At 43.8% G+C, this 17,689-nt stretch overlaps 1 protein-coding gene across 1 annotated transcript in view; it reads left to right on the top strand.

Annotated features, from left to right (window-relative positions):
• Window positions 1-17,057, top strand: part of LOC106587771 (leucine-rich repeat and immunoglobulin-like domain-containing nogo receptor-interacting protein 1-B) — a 30,450-nt gene extending 13,393 nt beyond the window's left edge. Inside the window, exon 2 of the mRNA XM_045708913.2 lies at window positions 12,409-17,057. Within this exon, the coding sequence (XP_045564869.1) occupies window positions 12,409-14,268 (1,860 nt within the window). The 3' untranslated portion in view covers window positions 14,269-17,057. The remainder of the gene's footprint in view (window positions 1-12,408) is intronic.
• The last annotated feature ends 632 nt before the right edge of the window (window positions 17,058-17,689 follow it).

The raw sequence follows: 17,689 nt of genomic DNA, 5'->3' as shown, positions 1-17,689 counted from the left end.
ATTTGTCTGCTCGGATCTCCCACAATTCCCAGCAGCAATCTTCCCTCCACTTGGATCACTCCCCTTCAATCAGCTGTCACTCAAATCTCATTAGCATATCCATCACTGTTTTATCGGGGGAAAAGTCCTATTGGAACAGGCTCCTGTTGGAGGTCTAGGTGGAGTCGTCATGATGGCTGATACCTAGTCTTTTGTCTTTCCCCCCTTTTTGGGAGGCGCTAGTAAAAGGGGCATGGTCTAACACAGGTTAAATAAGTGTATTAAATACCTATTCAATCCCTTCATCTGTTTGTGGTAATGAGGGAAAAGGAAGCCATGCAAAAGCATTGAGATGCAACCCCATGTCTGAAAAGCTCCCCTGAAAGAGCATTGAGATGCACCCCATGTCCCTGAAGGAGGGGAGCACAGATGTGCTGCAGGCGAGAGTCTGTTGAATTAGATAAGAGAAGACAGACGAGACAGTTCTAAGTCATCAATGAGCTCTAATTTACTTAATTTCTCATGTAAAATCAACCTGCTACACATGCAAAGTGTACTTTTATGAAGTACTTAATAATACCCAGCTTTTCATTTTACGCAATCTACAGTATGTAGCCTACACTTTAGACAATAGTTTGAAAGTGTTGAATTGCTTTGAAATTATCTTTGTTTGATGGTTTGTGAAATTTGAGAATATTTATTGATTTTGGCACAATCTGTCTGAGAAGTGTCTCTTTACAGTATGTCAACATCAAGGTGTCCAGAGTTTTTGCTGTAAGTCAACTTTTAACAGATTCTCAGCTGTCAAAAACTCTTTGATCTAAATCTTAGAGTAGTCAAACGGAACATCAAAGGAGGGTTGTTTTAGACTAAAAATAAAGCTCAAAGCATAAAAAAGAAGTTGTTTCCATTTCCATTTCAAATTGAACGTATTGGGATGCCAACTGCTTTACCCTCATTAGCTTCATGGTATTACAGTATCATTGAGATGTGAGGCTAACTCATTAGCTTCATGGTATTACAGTATCATTGAGATGTGAGGCTAACTCATTAGCTCCATGGTATTACAGTATCATTGAGATGTGAGGCTAACTCATTAGCTTCATGGTATTACAGTATCATTGATGTGTGAGGCTAACTCATTAACTTCATGGTATTACAGTACAGTATCATTGAGATGTGAGGCTAACTCATTAGCTTCATGGTATTACAGTATCATTGATATGTGAGGCTAACTCATTAGCTTCATGGAATTACAGTATCATTGAGATGTGAGGCTAACTCATTAGCTTCATGGTATTACAGTATCATTGATATGTGAGGCTAACTCATTAGCTTCATGGAATTACAGTATCATTGAGATGTGAGGCTAACTCATTAGCTTCATGGAATTACAGTATCGTTGAGATGTGAGGCTAACTCATTAGCTTCATGGAATTACACTATCATTGAGGTGTGAGGCTAACTCATTAGCTTCATGGTATTACAGTATCGTTGAGATGTGAGGCTAACTCATTAGCTTCATGGAATTACAGTATCATTGATATGTGAGGCTAACTCATTAGCTTCATGGAATTACAGTATCATTGATATGTGAGGCTAACTCATTAGCTTCATGGAATTACAGTATCATTGAGATGTGAGGCTAACTCATTAGCTTCATGGTATTACAGTACAGTATCATTGATATGTGAGGCTAACTCATTAGCTTCATGGTATTACAGTACAGTATCATTTAGATGTGAGGCTAACTCATTAGCTTCATGTTATTACAGTACAGTATCATTGAGATGTGAGGCTAACTCATTAGCTTCATGGAATTACAGTATCATTAAGATGTGAGGCTAACTCATTAGCTTCATGGTATTACAGTACAGTATCATTGAGATGTGAGGCTAACTCATTAGCTTCATGGAATTACAGTATCATTGATATGTGAGGCTAACTCATTAGCTTCATGGTATTACAGTACAGTATCATTGAGATGTGAGGTTAACTCATTAACTTCATGGTATTACAGTACAGTATCATTGATATGTGAGGCTAACTCATTAGCTTCATGGTATTACAGTACAGTATCATTGAGATGTGAGGTTAACTCATTACTTCATGGTATTACAGTACAGTATCATTGAGATGTGAGGCTAACTCATTAGCTTCATGGTATTACAGTATCATTGAGAGGTGAGGCTAACTCATTAGCTTCATGGTATTACAGTACAGTATCATTGATGTGTGAGGCTAACTCATTAACTTCATGGTATTACAGTACAGTATCATTGAGATGTGAAGCTAACTCATTAGCTTCATGGTATTACAGTACAGTATCATTAAGATGTGAGGCTTACCCAACCTGACTTATTGGTTACACTTCATGTGACAGTACCTTTACATTTTACATTTTAGTCATTTAGCAGACCTTTTGATTTATTTAGATGGGATTAATTGAAACAAGTGTCTCTAAATATTATTTGGTCCAATAATTTGAGTAATTTGGTAAAGGAATTTTGAAGCAGGAAAGTACCAATTAGAAGTATCAACCTCTTTTAATTCCCTGGTTTTCACTGATAGGCATACTGAGTCATCTACAGTGTTGATGCCCAGCATAGCAGAATTGCTGCCTGTAAAATCAATCTTTTTCTTGCCTTGAAGGTCAGTCACTATGTTACCAATTTGTGTGGAAGGGGAAGAGAAATACCAACATCCAACATGTTGTTTGCGTTTTGTGTTCCCATGTCTCTATACAAAGTCATAGAAAATCCTTCATACTTCATGTGTTGTGAATGATTGAAAACATGTAGTGAATGATTGACAACTATCCTTATTTGCACAGCTGACACAATAGGCCAAGTTGTCTCATCTATAGTATGTTGTGTAAGGTTGTTTGCTATAGTTAGTTTTGAATAGTTAGCCTTGAATATTTAGCTTTGAAAAGCTAGCCTTGAATATTAAACCTTGAATAGCTGGCCTTGAATAGTTAGCATTGAATAGTAAGCCTTGAATAGTTAGCCTTGAATTGGTCATCCCCAAAGCCAATACCCCCTTTGGCTGCCTTTCCTTCCATTTCTCTGCTGCCAATGACTGGAATGAAATGCAAAAATGGCTGAAGTTGGAGACTTATATCTCCTTCACTAACTTTAAGCATCAGCTATCTGAGCAGCTTACCGATCGCTGCACAGCCCATCTGTAAATAGCCCATCCATCTACCTACCTCATCCCCATATTGTTTTTATTTACTTTTTTGCTCTTTTGCACACCAGTATTTCTACTTGCACATCATCATCTGCACATCTATCACTCCAGTGTTCATTTGCTAAGTTGTAATTACTTCGCTACTTTGGCCTATTTATTGCCTTACCTCCTCACGCCATTTGCACACACTGTATATAGACTTTTTCTATTGTGTTATTGACTGTACATTTGTTTATTCCATGTGTAACTCTGTGTTGTTGTTTGTGTCGCACTGCTTTGCTTTATCTTGGCCAGGTCGCAGTTGTAAATGAGAACTTGGTCTCAACTGGCCTACCTGGTTAAATAAAGGTGAAATAAAAAAATAGTTAGCCTTGAATAGTTAGCATTGAATAGTTAGCCTTGAATAGTAAACATGGAATAGTTATCCTTGAATAGTTAGCATTGAATAGTTAACCTTGAATATTAAGCCTTGAATAGTTAGCATTGAATAGTTAGCCTTGAATAGTTAGCCTTGAATAGTAAACATGGAACAGTTATCCTTGAGTAGTTAGCATTGAATAGTTACCCTTGAATATTAAGCCTTGAATAGTAAACATGGAACAGTTATCCTTGAATAGTTAGCATTGAATAGTTACCCTTAAATATTAAGCCTTGAATAGTTAGCATTGAATAGTTACCCTTGAATATTAAGCCTTGAATAGTAAACATGGAACAGTTATCCTTGAATATTAAGCCTTGAATAGTTAGCATTGAATAGTTACCCTTGAATATTAAGCCTTGAATAGTTAGCATTGAATAGTTATCCTTGAATAGTTAGCATTGAATAGTTAGCATTGAATAGTTAGCATTGCATAGTTAGCCTAGAAAAATTAGGCTCATAGGTCATAGAATAGTATTTGGATTTATTATGGATCCCCATTAGCTGCTGCCAAGACAGCAGCTACTCTTCCCGGGGTCCAGCAAAATTAAGGCAGTTATACAATTTAAAAAACATTCCAATACATCCACAATACATTCAGTGTGTGCCCTCAGGCCACTACTCTACTACCACATATCTACAATACAAAATTGTGTTATCGTGAGTGTGTGTGTGCATGTGTCTGTGCCTGTGTTTCTTCACAGTCCCCGCTGTTCCATAAGGTGTATTTTTATATGTTTTTTTTTTTATACAAATTTACCGCTTGCATGAGTTACTTGATGTGGAATAGAGTTCCATGCGGTCATTGTTCTATGTGGTTCTGTATAGACAGGGAATGTATAGACATTCACAGTGTAAGTGGACCACTCCCTGTGATTACCAGCTTCCTTGCTCAGCTGCATCTTACAGGAGAGAGGGGGGGGGGGGGGGGGGGGGGATAGTAGAGAGAGTAGTTGGGGAGAGAAAAATGTGTCAGAATGTGATGAGAACGAGAGGTCCAGAGAGGAAAGGGCTAGCAGTCCTACAACTGCAGGAGAGAGGAGGAAGAGGAAGGTCCACTGTGCTTCCTCCCAAGGTCATTACTAAGAGGACATGGAGAGAGGGATGGAGAGACAGGGAGAGAGGGATGGAGAGACAGTGAGAGAGGGGGGGGGGGGGCGGATAGTAGAGAGAGTAGTTGGGGAGAGAAAAATGTGTCAGAATGTGATGAGAACGAGAGGTCCAGAGAGGAAAGGGCTAGCAGTCCTACAACTGCAGGAGAGAGGAGGAAGAGGAAGGTCCACTGTGCTTCCTCCCAAGGTCATTACTAAGAGGACATGGAGAGAGGGATGGAGAGACAGGGAGAGAGGGTTGGAGAGACAGGGAGAGAGAGATAGAGAAACAGGGAGAGAGAGATCGCTCTTGCTGCAGGTGATTCCCTGATCCACCTCTACGCAGACGAAACCATTCTGTATACATCTGGCCCTTCTTTGGACACTGTGTTAATTAACCTCCAAACGAGCTTCAATGCCATACAACACTCATTCCGTGGCCTCCAACTGCCCTTAAATGCTATCAAAACCAAATGCATGCTTTTCAACCGTTCGCTGCCCGCACCCGCCCGCCCGACAAGCATCACTACTCTGGACAGTTCTGACCTAGAATATGTGGACAACTACAAATACCTAGGTGTCTGGCTAGACTGTAAACTCTCCTTCCAGACTCATATCAAACATCTCCAATCCAAAATCAAATCTAGAATCGGCTTTCTATTTCACAACAAAGCCTCCTTCAATCACGCCGCCAAACTTACCCTAGTAAAACTGACTATCCTACCGATCCTCGACTTCGGCGATGTCATCTACAAAATAGCTTCCAATACTCAACTCAGCAAATTGGATGCAGTCTATCACAGTGCCATCCGTTTTGTTACCAAAGCGCCTTATACCACCCACCACTGCAACCTGTATGCTCTAGTCGGCTGGCCCTCGCTACATATTCATCGCCAGACCCACTGGCTCCAGGTCATCTATAAGTCTATGCTAGGTAAAGCTCCGCCTTATCTCAGTTCACTGGTCACGATAACACCACCCACCCGTAGCACGCGCTCCAGCAGGTATATCTCACTGGTCATCCCCAAAGCCAACACCTCCTTTGGCCGCCTTTCCTTCCAGTTCTCTGCTGCCAGTGACTGGAACGAATTGCAAAAATCGCTGAAGCTGGAGACTTACATTTCCCTCACTAACTTTAAACATCAGCTATCTGAGCAGCTTACCAATCGCTGCAGCTGTACATTGTCCATCTGTAAATAGCCCACCCAATCTACCTACCTCATCCCCATATTGTTTTTATTTACTTGCAGCTCTTTTGCACACCAGTATCACTACTTACACACAATCATCTGCTCATCATCTGCTTATCTATCACTCCAGTGTTAATCTGCTAAATTGTAATTACTTCGCTACTATGGCCTATTTATTGCCATACCTCCTCATGCCATTTGCACACACTGTATATAGACTTTCTTTTTTTTCTATTGTGTTATTGACTGTACGCTTGTTTATTCCATGTAACTCTGTGTTGTTTGTGTCGCACTGCTTTGCTTTATCTTGGCCAGGTCGCAGTTGTAAATGAGAACTTGTTCTCAACTGGCCTACCTGGTTAAATAAAGGTGAAATAAAATAAAATAAGAGAGGGATGGAGAAACAGGGAGAGAGGAAGGTGGAGACAGGGAGAGAGGGATGGAGAGACAGGGGGAGAGGAAGGTGGAGACAGGGAGAGAGGGATGGAGAGACAGGGAGAGAGGAAGGTGGAGACAGGGAGAGAGGGATGGAGAAACAGGGAGAGAGGGAGGTGGAGACAGGGAGAGAGGGATGGAGAAACAGGGAGATAGGGAGGTGGAGACAGGGAGAGAGGGATGGAGAGACAGGGGGAGAGGAAGGTGGAGACAGGGAGAGAGGGATGGAGAGACAGGGGGAGAGGAAGGTGGAGACAGGGAGAGAGGGATGGAGAGACAGGGAGAGAGGAAGGTGGAGACAGGGAGAGAGGGATGGAGAAACAGGGAGAGAGGGCTGGAGAGACAGGGAGAGAGGGATGGAGAAACAGGGAGAGAGGGATGGAGAAACAGGGAGAGAGGGATGGAGAAACAGGGAGAGAGGGAGGTGGAGACAGGGAGAGAGGAATGGAGAAACAGGGAGAGAGGGAGGTGGAGACAGGGAGAGAGGGATGGAGAGACAGGGAGATAGGAAGGTGGAGACAGGGAGAGAGGGATGGAGAGACAGGGAGAGAGGGATGGAGAGACAGGGAGAGAGGGATGGAGAAACAGGGAGAGAGGGAGGTGGAGACAGGGAGAGAGGGATGGAGAAACAGGGAGAGAGGGAGGTGGAGACAGGGAGAGAGGGATGGAGAGACAGGGAGAGAGGGATGGAGAGACAGGGAGAGAGGGATGGAGAAACAGGGAGAGAGGGAGGTGGAGTCAGGGAGAGAGGGATGGAGAGACAGGGAGAGAGGAAGGTGGAGACAGGGAGAGAGGGATGGAGAGACAGGGAAAGAGGAAGGTGGAGACAGGGAGAGAGGGATGGAGAGACAGGTAGAGAGGAAGGTGGAGACAGGGAGAGAGGGAGGTGGAGACAGGGAGAGAGGGAGGTGGAGACAGGGAGAGAGGGAGGTGGAGACAGGGAGAGAGGGAGGTGGAGACAGGGAGAGAGGGATGGAGAGACAGGGAGAGAGGGAGGTGGAGACAGGGAGATAGGGATGGAGAAACAGGTTCTATGTGGTTCTGTATAGACAGGGAATGTGATTACCAGCTTCCTTGCTCAGCTGCATCTTACAGGAGGGGGGGGGGGGGGGGATAGTAGAGAGAGTAGTTGGGGAGAGAAAAATGTGTCAGAATGTGATGAGAACGAAAGGTCCAGAGAGGAAAGGGCTAGCAGTCCTACAACTGCAGGAGAGAGGAGGAAGAGGAAGGTCCACTGTGCTTCCTCCCAAGGTCAGTACTAAGAGGACATGGAGAGAGGGATGGAGAGACAGGGAGAGAGGGATGGAGAAACAGGGAGAGAGGGAGGTGGATACAGGGAGAGAGGGATGGAGAGACAGGGAAAGAGGGATGGAGAGACAGGGAAAGAGGCAGGGAGGGATGGAGAGACAGGGAAAGAGGGATGGAGAGACAGGGAGAGAGGGATGGAGAGACAGGGAAAGAGGGATGGAGAGACAGGGAAAGAGGGAGACAGGGAGAGAGAGATGGAGAGAGAGATGGAGATGGAAACAGTGAGAGAGGGAGGTGGTGACAGGGAGAGAGGCAGGGAGAGAGAGATGGAGATGGAAACAGAGAGAGAGGGAGGTGGTGACAGGGAGAGAGGCAGGGAGAGAGAGATGGAGATGGAAACAGAGAGAGAGGGAGGTGGTGACAGGGAGGGAGACAGGAAGAGAGAGATGGAGATGGAAACAGAGGGAGAGGGAGGTGGTGACAGGGAGAGAGACAGGGAGAGAGAGATGGAGATGGAAACAGAGAGAGAGGGAGGTGGTGACAGGGAGAGAGGCAGGGAGAGAGAGATGGAGATGGAAACAGAGAGAGAGGGAGGTGGAGACAGGGAGAGAGGCAGGGAGAGAGAGATGGAGATGGAAACAGAGAGAGAGGGAGAGGGAGGTGGAGACAGGGAGAGAGAGATGGAGATGGAAACAGAGGGAGAGGGAGGTGGTGACAGGGAGAGAGGCAGGGAGAGAGAGATGGAGATGGAAACAGAGAGAGAGGGAGGTGGTGACAGGGAGAGAGGCAGGGAGAGAGAGATGGAGATGGAAACAGAGAGAGAGGGAGGTGGAGACAGGGAGAGAGGCAGGGAGAGAGGGGTTGAATTTCCTGTTTTTATGGGTTGAATTTCCTCCAAAGTGGAAAGAAATGAGATCATGCACTAAACTCCAATACAAACATGCAAAGTGATTTGAGACAGAAAGCAACATTGGTAATGGGTTCTCTTGTCATTTTAAGGGTTATTTCAATTACATTATTTGGTTTATTTCTGACCCACATAAAATAACAAATAAAAATACAAACTTTTGCAAGTGAATCCCGGATTACATAATACAGTAGAATATCCATGTAACCATTCTCTCACTGTAACATATTTTCACAGGAGGACAAAACATCAATAAGGCTGCATGACTTTAGGTTAGGATACAACTAAAGCACCAAAGCACAGCAATGCCTCTCATCTACACGTCCATGTTATTGTCTGGACATGTAGTGGGCGATACAGGCTGCGTTTACACAATTCTGATCTTACGCCCAGTTATGAGTTGGTCAAAAGAGCAATTCTTAGCAAAAGATCAGAATTGTTGTGCCTGTGTAAATGCAGCCTTAGTCATGTGTTAGCGAGTTGTTATTCCAGACCCCTTTGACTCATTGTGTTTGGCATTTCATCACAGTTCGAAATGACGTCACAACATTTACATTCAAGTGCTTTTATCAGCTGAAATATCAAAATGTCTCCTTCATCCTTTTTATTTTCCTCGGCTGGTAGACTGATGTCCTGTCTGGGCTAGATAAAGGCCAGCCATTTCCTCTATCAGATATCTAATAGATGTTTTATTGTGTGGTATATTCCAACCCTCAATTAGCATCAGTGAGATTTCACAGTCATTAACCCAATACATTCATGAACCCAAGGTTCAATTCTCATCTTTATTGTGTGGCATATTCCAACCTTCAATTAGGTTGGGTGTTGGTCTGTGAATGCTTTTAAACCAACCTGATCTATCCATTCACAAGCCACACAATAATACTGTATGGTGAAAGGCTGAAACATGTTCTTGCAGTTTGAAACAAACAAAGTAGACTTTGGTGTATTACAGGGGTTGTGTATACTGTCACTATACAACCCCTTGAAAAATGTGGATTTAGATTGGAGGAGAAATGTAGAAGACAGTTAGACCTACTGGGTCGCTGGTCCTGCTAAAATAACAGTCCTAGCTGTTTTAATGGCAGTACTTTCTCTCCGTCTGGCATTTGTAAGGTGTAATTTGTGTTAGCACACTGCTACCAGTGGAATCACTCTCATCCTACTGTCAAGTCTGTTTTGTTAATCGCACAACTATGTGACACAAGTTGCGCAACGAGAGATACTATCGAGCACCTCCGCCGAACAATTGAAGCACTCTTGAAAAACCATTATGTGTTGCAGGGAATGAGCCCCCTCACTTCTCATCTGTGTGAGTTCAAGCTGTTTATATGCTGATTCAGCACCACCACTTATCAGCAGTGACGACATGCTGGTTCTCTGGCAGGAGACTGTTTCTGTTCCACTTGATACTTCCATTCATACTCTAACACACCTGGACAGCTTTGTACAACTCTCTACTTTACACTCATCGTTTTGCTCCTCTCGCTGTGGGAAACCCTGTCGAGGTACAGCTGTGGTACTGATCTAGTGTGTAGTACTACCGGCATATTATACTTTCATTATACTGTAATAGAGTGTTTCTCAGAAATACCTGAAAAACAGATGTATGTAGATCAAAGTGAAATACTTCCTAGAGTAGTTATCTTTTGGAGAATGTATTGGAGACAACAGAAATGTTCAATATGAATGGTTAGCTTACTACTTTATATACCACATAAACCATGAGATCTTACTGTACTGCCCAGTGGTTAAATATGATGTCGACCGCAGCCACTCTTGGAAGCCAAATGTAGCATGTGCCATAGAACTAGAATCCATAGAACAAGCCTCCCTATTCAAGTCAATGATGGCATAATGGGTAGATTCTATTTCTATGGTATGTGCCACATAGTTTTGGTTACTGCGGTTACCGTGGTCCTAAAATGGAACCTTTGATCATTCGTTTATGTCCAGGAATCTGTCCCTGGAGAAATGTACAGTCTAGATAACATGTTTAGTATCTGTCCCTGAAGAAATGTACAGTCTAGATAACATGTTTAGTATCTGTCCCTGGAGAAATGTACAGTCTAGATAACATGTTTAGTATCTGTCCCTGGAGAAATGTACAGTCTAGATAACATGTTTAGTATCTGTCCCTGGAGAAATGTACAGTCTAGATAACATGTTTAGTATCTGTCCCTGGAGAAATGTACAGTCTAGATAACATGTTTAGTATCTGTCCCTGAAGAAATGTACAGTCTAGATAACATGTTTAGTATCTGTCCCTGGAGAAATGTACAGTCTAGTGAAACCACAATATTTGGTTAGTCACTGTATGTTCAGTATGTATATATGCCTACATGACTTGCATACAAGTGATCCTCCCTGTAGCATTTATTTCATCAGATGTTTTTGAACTTGGGCACTTTTCTTTCACCATGCATTTTGGAAAAAACAAACAGTATTTTTGATTGACTTTTGAGGTTGTAGATTCTTGTTGCACTGTGCAGACAGCCTTTCTTCCTCTCGGTCTCTGTGGGCTTTAGCCAGGAGTCAGTGAAATGGTTTGAGGACAGTGACATTTGCCCTGTCCTTTAGGTACATTTAGCAACATTAGCGCATATTGATGGATGGTACAGATTTTAGCTTGACTGTGAAGTAAAGCCCTCTCAATAAAGAGAATGTCCAGAGAGCTATTATTCTAACTTAGCATGGCTTCTTCACAGAGCACATCCCACAGACATGGATGAGCCTCAAATTGTATGATCGATGTGGGAACCAGAGCTTGAAGGCTTTTGCAAGTTAAAGCGCCCCTGAGTCTAAAGCAAATAAGGGTTTAAACAGTCTCTCTCTCTCTGTTTATCGCTTCTCTGAAGCAATCTCCGTTGTATATCACTCCAAGGTCGACAGCTCGCCAGACAGCCGCATGGTAGTGTTGTGTTTAGTTACAGGCAGCACACTTGTTTATTCACGCCATTTAATGCATTGAATTAAAGCACATTTCGGTAAGCTATTTCTCATTCCAACTACTTGTCACAGGGAGATTGACAGGCGACTCAAGGTGCTGTTAAGACCTAGAACAGTAACTGACAGACCCTGGAGCCCACAATGCAGCCCATTCTCCTTTGTCCAGCAGATTAAGAGTTCATAAAGCCAGGATGAAGAATGTATCTGTCCCTCACGGTTGGATGGACAGTAGTTCTTCGGGGTTTACAGAAGACTTAGAGTCCTAAGTCGATAGAGCAGCAGTTGGTGTTTAGGACCCTGACACACAGATAAGAGAAGAGTAACAGAGAAGAGTAACCTGCAATCGGAATAGAGGGTCCTCCAGGCAATTGCACTTGTACAGAACAAAACATTATGTTCCATACAAGCCTGGCATAATTCTCTTTCACATTGGAAGTAGGTATCTCTCCATGATTTGTAAATTAAACTGACATTTGTTTATTGCTGTAAATACTTTGTCTGCTTCATTTAGTTGATTGAGGTTTATGAGAGAGCCTAATCGGAAGTGAAAAGGACTAATTTGAGCTTTGTCGTCCATTGCATTAAAAAACACTATTAAAGCTGTAATTCAGATGTGTCCTCTGTGAGTGGTGTAGTTACTAAACATGACAGAAATAGTTTTAAGAAGATTTTTGTTGTGAAAGGAAATCTGAGGTTTTCTGTTCACCTTCTGGTATTTCAGCGGATATTTCTACCACTTGTCTAACCCAGAGCAGCCTTTAGTCCAAATCTGAGGCGAATGTAACCCTGTGACATCATCTTTTGGGCAAGAGTTGTGATTTTTGTCTGTTGTGTGGCTAAAGTATTGTTTGTTAAATAAACACAATTGTTTTTTTATATCAATAATACTTCAGGAGATAAGCGTCAAACCTGACAAAATAATATATTAAAAAAAATGTGTTTATAGATGTAGTTGTCCTTTAAATGTACCAACCATCCCTCTTACTTCTGTCTCCGCAGGGAAGCAGTAGAATGGTGTCCGGGGAGGCAGGTGGGCACAGCTACCTGGTGGCGTGCTGGCAGCCCATCCTGGTCCTAATGCTGGGCACTGTCCTCTCCGGCTCCACCACCGGCTGCCCGTCCCGCTGTGAGTGTAATGCTCAGGAACGTTCCGTGGTGTGCCATCGACGGAGGCTGGCCTCGTTTCCCGAGGGCATCCCCATCGAGACGAAACTACTGGACCTCAGCAAGAACCGTCTGAAAAGCCTGGGGCCTGAGGAGTTCATCAACTACCCACAGCTGGAGGAGCTGCAGCTCAATGAGAACAATATCTCTTCCATGGAGCCCGGGGCTTTTAGCAACCTTGTCGGCTTGCGGACTCTGGGGCTGCGCAACAACCAGCTTAAGCTAATCCAGTTGGGAGTGTTCACAGGCCTCAGCAACCTCACCCAGCTGGACATTAGCGAGAACAGAATTGTCATCCTGCTGGACTACATGTTCCAGGAGCTGTACAATCTGAAGGCTCTGGAAGTCGGCGATAACGACCTGGTGTTCATCTCTCACCGAGCATTCCACGGCCTCAGCAGCCTGGAACAGCTGACCATGCAGCGCTGCAACCTGACCTCGGTGCCCACCGAGGCCCTGAGCCATCTGCACAACCTGCTGTCACTGCGACTACGCCACCTCACCGTCAACGCTGTCAGGGATTACTCCTTCAAGAGGCTTGACCGCCTGAGGGTGTTAGAGATCTCCTACTGGCCCTACCTGGACACCATGACCTCCAAATGCCTGTATGGCCTCAACATCACCTCCCTGACCATCACAAACTGTAACCTCACTGCCATCCCTTACCAGGCCATCCGACACCTTGGGCACCTTCTCTATCTCAACTTGTCTTTTAATCCCATTCACACGGTGGAGGGGAACAAGCTGCACAATCTAATGAGGCTCCAGGCCTTCCACTTGGTAGGAGGGAGATTAGCCACAATCGAGCCCTACTCCTTCCGGGGCTTGAACCACCTCCGTGTCCTCAACGTATCCAGCAATAGCCTGAGCACCCTGGAGGAATCTGTCTTTCACTCCGTGGGGAACCTGGAGACCCTGGCACTGTACGATAACCCACTGGCCTGCGACTGCCGGCTGCTCTGGGTCTTCCGCCGCCGCTGGAGGCTCAACTTCAACCGGCAGCAGCCCGCCTGCTCTTTGCCCAAGGCCGTGCAGGGCAAGGAGTTCAAAGACTTCCCCGACATCCTCCCCTCCGATTCCTTCACCTGCCAGAAGTCCAGGATACAAGACCACAAGGCACTGCAGAGGCACGTGGACGAGGGCACAACGGTCCATTACACATGCCAGGCGGACGGCGACCCAGCCCCCGTGATCATGTGGCTGTCCCCCAAGAAGCAGTTCATCACCACCAAGTCTGTGGGGCGTCTCAGCGTGTCCCCCGAGGGCACGCTAGAGGTGCGCTACGCCCAGATCCAGGACAACGGTACCTACCTGTGCATCGCCAGCAATGCAGCAGGGAATGACACCAAGCCTGCCCACCTGCATGTGCACAGCTACTCGCCCAACTGGCCGCACCAGCCCAACAAGACGTTTGCTTTCATCTCCAACCAGCCCAGCGAGGACGGGGCCAACGGGACCCTTGCCCAGGTTCCCTTCCCGTTCGACGTGAAGACTCTGATCATCGCAACCACCATGGGATTTATCTCATTCCTCGGTGTCGTCCTCTTCTGTCTCGTCATCCTCTTCCTCTGGAGCAGAGGAAAAGGCAACGTCAAGCCAAACATAGAGATTGAGTATGTACCCCGTAAGGCGGAGGCAGGTGAGAGTAGTCCAACCGGCGATGCGCCGCGTAAATTCAACATGAAAATGATGTGAGACTCAAGTTTACTGACTTCAAAATGAGGGTGGACACACTATATTCTCTTTAAATATATGTGGAATCTATGAGAGATAGACATCTTGATACTATACCCAAGACTGTTTTACCTTCAGGGACTGAATCTTAAACAGCGAGTGTTGGATTTAAAAGTATTCAAATCTCTGTGCGTTTTTATGGGCAATAGTCATTAAGAAAATAAGCCAGAATAAGCCAGTCATGTTTTATGCTCCTTTCAACCTGAAAATGGAGATTGTCTTTATCTAGTCTTTTGATTGTTTTTTTTCTCTGTATCTTGTTCTTCTTACCATGTACAATGAGCAAAGGAATGGTCGTAATACCACTTAAAGGGGTAGTTCACAAAAATACTGAAATTGACAGCAGCAACGGTAAGAGGAATATCATGTCAATTTGTTTGAACTATACCTTTAATGGTTATGGGTTTTGAGCATATTACTGTATTACGAGCAGGCGCAATTCAAGCAATGTACGTACAGTGCATTCGGAAAGTATTCAGACCCCCTTGACTTTTTCCAAATGTTGTTATTTTACAGCCTTATTCTAAAATTGATTAAATAGTTTTTTTTTAACTCATCAATGTACACACAACACCCAATAATAACAAAGCAAAAACAGGTTTTCAGACCCTTTACTCAGTAAACACCGGTATTTGGGGAGTTTTTCCACATTCTTCTCTGCAGATCCTCTCAAGCTCTGTCAGGGAGCGATGGATGGGGAGCGTTGCTGCACAGCTATTTTCAGGTCTCTCCAGAGATGTTCGATGGGGTTCAAGTCCAGGTCTCTGGCTGGGCCACTCAAGGACATTCTGAGACTTGTCCCGAAGCCACTTCTGCGTTGTCTTTGTTGTGTGCTTAGATCATTGTGCTGTTGGAAGGTGAAACTTCGCCCCAGTCTAGGTCCTGAATGCTCTGGAGCAGGTTTTCATCAAGGATCTCTCTGTACTTTGCTCCGTTCATCTTTGCCTCGATCCTGATTAGTCTCCCAGTCCCTGCTGCTGAAAAAAATCCCCACAGCATGATGCTGCCACCACCATGCTTCACCCTTGGGATGGTGCCAGGTTTCCTCCACACGTGACGCTTGCCATTCAGGCCAAAGAGAGTGTTTAGGTGCCTTTGGCAAACTTCAAGCCGGCTTTTACTGAGGAGTGACTTCCGTCTGGCCACTCTACCATAAAGGCCTGACTGGTGGAGTGCTGCACAGATGGTTGTCCTTCTGGAAGGTTCTCCCATCTCCACAGAGGAACTCTGTCAGAGTGACCATCGGGTTCTTGGTCACTTCCCTGACCAAGGCCCTTCTCCCCCGATTGCTCAGTTTGGCCAGGCGGCTAGCTCTAGGAAGAGCCTTGGCGGTGCCAAACGTCTTCCATTTACAAATGATGGAGGCCACTGTGTTCTTGCAATGCTGCAGAAATGTTTTGGTATCCTTCCCCAGATCTGTGCCTTGACACAATCCTGTCTCTGAGCTCTACGGACAATTCCTTTGACCTCATGGCTTGGTTTTTGTTCTGACATACACTGTCAACTGTGGGACCTTATATAGACAGATGTGTGCCTTTCCAAATCATCTCAAATCAATTGAATTTACCACAGGTTGACGACAATCAAGTTGGAGAAACATCTCAAGGATGATAAATGGAAACAGGATGCAAATCATTTTAAAATTGTAATACCTTTTCAAAAAATTCAAAAAACCTGTTTTTGCTTTGTCATTATGGGGTATTGTGTGTAGATTGATGAAGATTTTTATTTATTTAATCAATTTTAGAATAAGGCTGTAACGTAACAAAATGTGGAAAAAGTCAAGGGGTCTGAATACTTTTCGAATGCACTTAAGAGATAAAAGTAAGCTAGAAAGGCATAGAATGGCATATTCTAATTTGTAAAAAAATATATATATTATGCTTGACAATCATCAAAATCACAAAGGTCATTGGTATAAATCACAGAATGAGTACAATATAAAATATCAGCAATGAAGTTAGGGTCCTCTGATGCCATTTTGTCTACTTAATGTGCAGTGGCTCAAATCCTTTCCTAGCAAACTAGGAACATTCCCTGAACATTAGCTAATATTCCCCTTAAGTTCTAGTTAGGGTTTTAGGATGATAACATCCCAAAAACATTAAAATAATGTTTTTATTAACAAAATAATTTTGTACAATATTTATTTTTAAATGAAATATCCTTGGAATGTTCTCCTAACATTCCCTAAAATGTTGTGCACAACATCTGTAAGAAACACCACAGAACATTCCCCAAACGTTCACATTAGGTTACCAGGTAATGTAATAACACAATGCAGCAGTAACATTTTTTACAACATACTGCTGCAACAAAATATGAGAGCAACGTTCTGGGAAACTTCTTGCAAAATGCAAATGTTTTATACAAACATTGTATAATCATCAGCACAAGTGAACTGTTTTTGTGTTGTGAGAACATTTGCCGCAACCTACCAAATGTTCTGGGAACTTTCACAAAATTAATTTTGGTTTGCTGGGTTGTTTGCATAATCACAAACATGCTTCAAACGATCATTGTGATATTCAATTTGAATCCCTATGTTGTTGTTTTGTCAGTGTGTTCTCCTGTTTGCAGTGATCAGGAACCAGTTGTTGTAATACAGTTGATGTGTTAACAGGGTTTTATGTGGTGAAATACATTTTACAGCCATAGTCTGCTCTGAAAGTAATGTGTTCATAAACCCTTAAACCCCTGGTTATGAAATAATGGACGGAATGAACGCATATTAAAACAATAAAGTTTTATACAGTAATTGTATACATTTTTTATGCTATTCCATTCAAGCACATTGAAAGGATACCAAATTAGTCTATTTGCCTGCTGTATATCCCCGAATGTGAATACCGTAGTAGGCTAAACACTGTTGACAAGCCTAGGATTTCAGGTCTCAGAGTTGGTTTTCTCCCTTTTGTATGCGGTAGCCTAGCCAGATGGGGGATGCTATAACGAGTTTATTCTTTCATGCTGTGAGTGCAGCTGTGAATAATTTACAGGGGATGACGTTGCTATGAGAACACCAAAGAAGCGAATATGAAACTGTGTCATCCTGACACTCTAGGAGTTGTATACGAAAGGATATTATTGGAGTAGATCCTGCAACAGTATCAGAGGCCAGGGAGGAGCTATGAAATATAGCAGTGGTTCCCAAACTTTTTATAGTCCCGTACCCCTTCAAACATTCAACCTCCAGCTGCAGCTGCAGCTGCAGCTCTAGCACCAGGGTCAGCACACTCTCAAATGTTGTTTTTTGCCATCATTGTAAGGCTGCCACACACACACTATACGATACATTCATTAAACATAAGAATTAGTTTTTGTCACAACCCGGCTTGTGGGAAGTGAAAAATAGCTCTTATAGGACAAGGGCACAAATAAT

This window comes from Salmo salar, chromosome 26 (assembly GCF_965601325.2).
Source record: "Salmo salar chromosome 26, fSalSal1, whole genome shotgun sequence".
Taxonomy (NCBI): Eukaryota; Metazoa; Chordata; class Actinopteri; order Salmoniformes; family Salmonidae; genus Salmo; species Salmo salar.
Note: the sequence above shows the minus strand (reverse complement) of the source record. Positions and strands in the feature narration are given on the sequence as shown.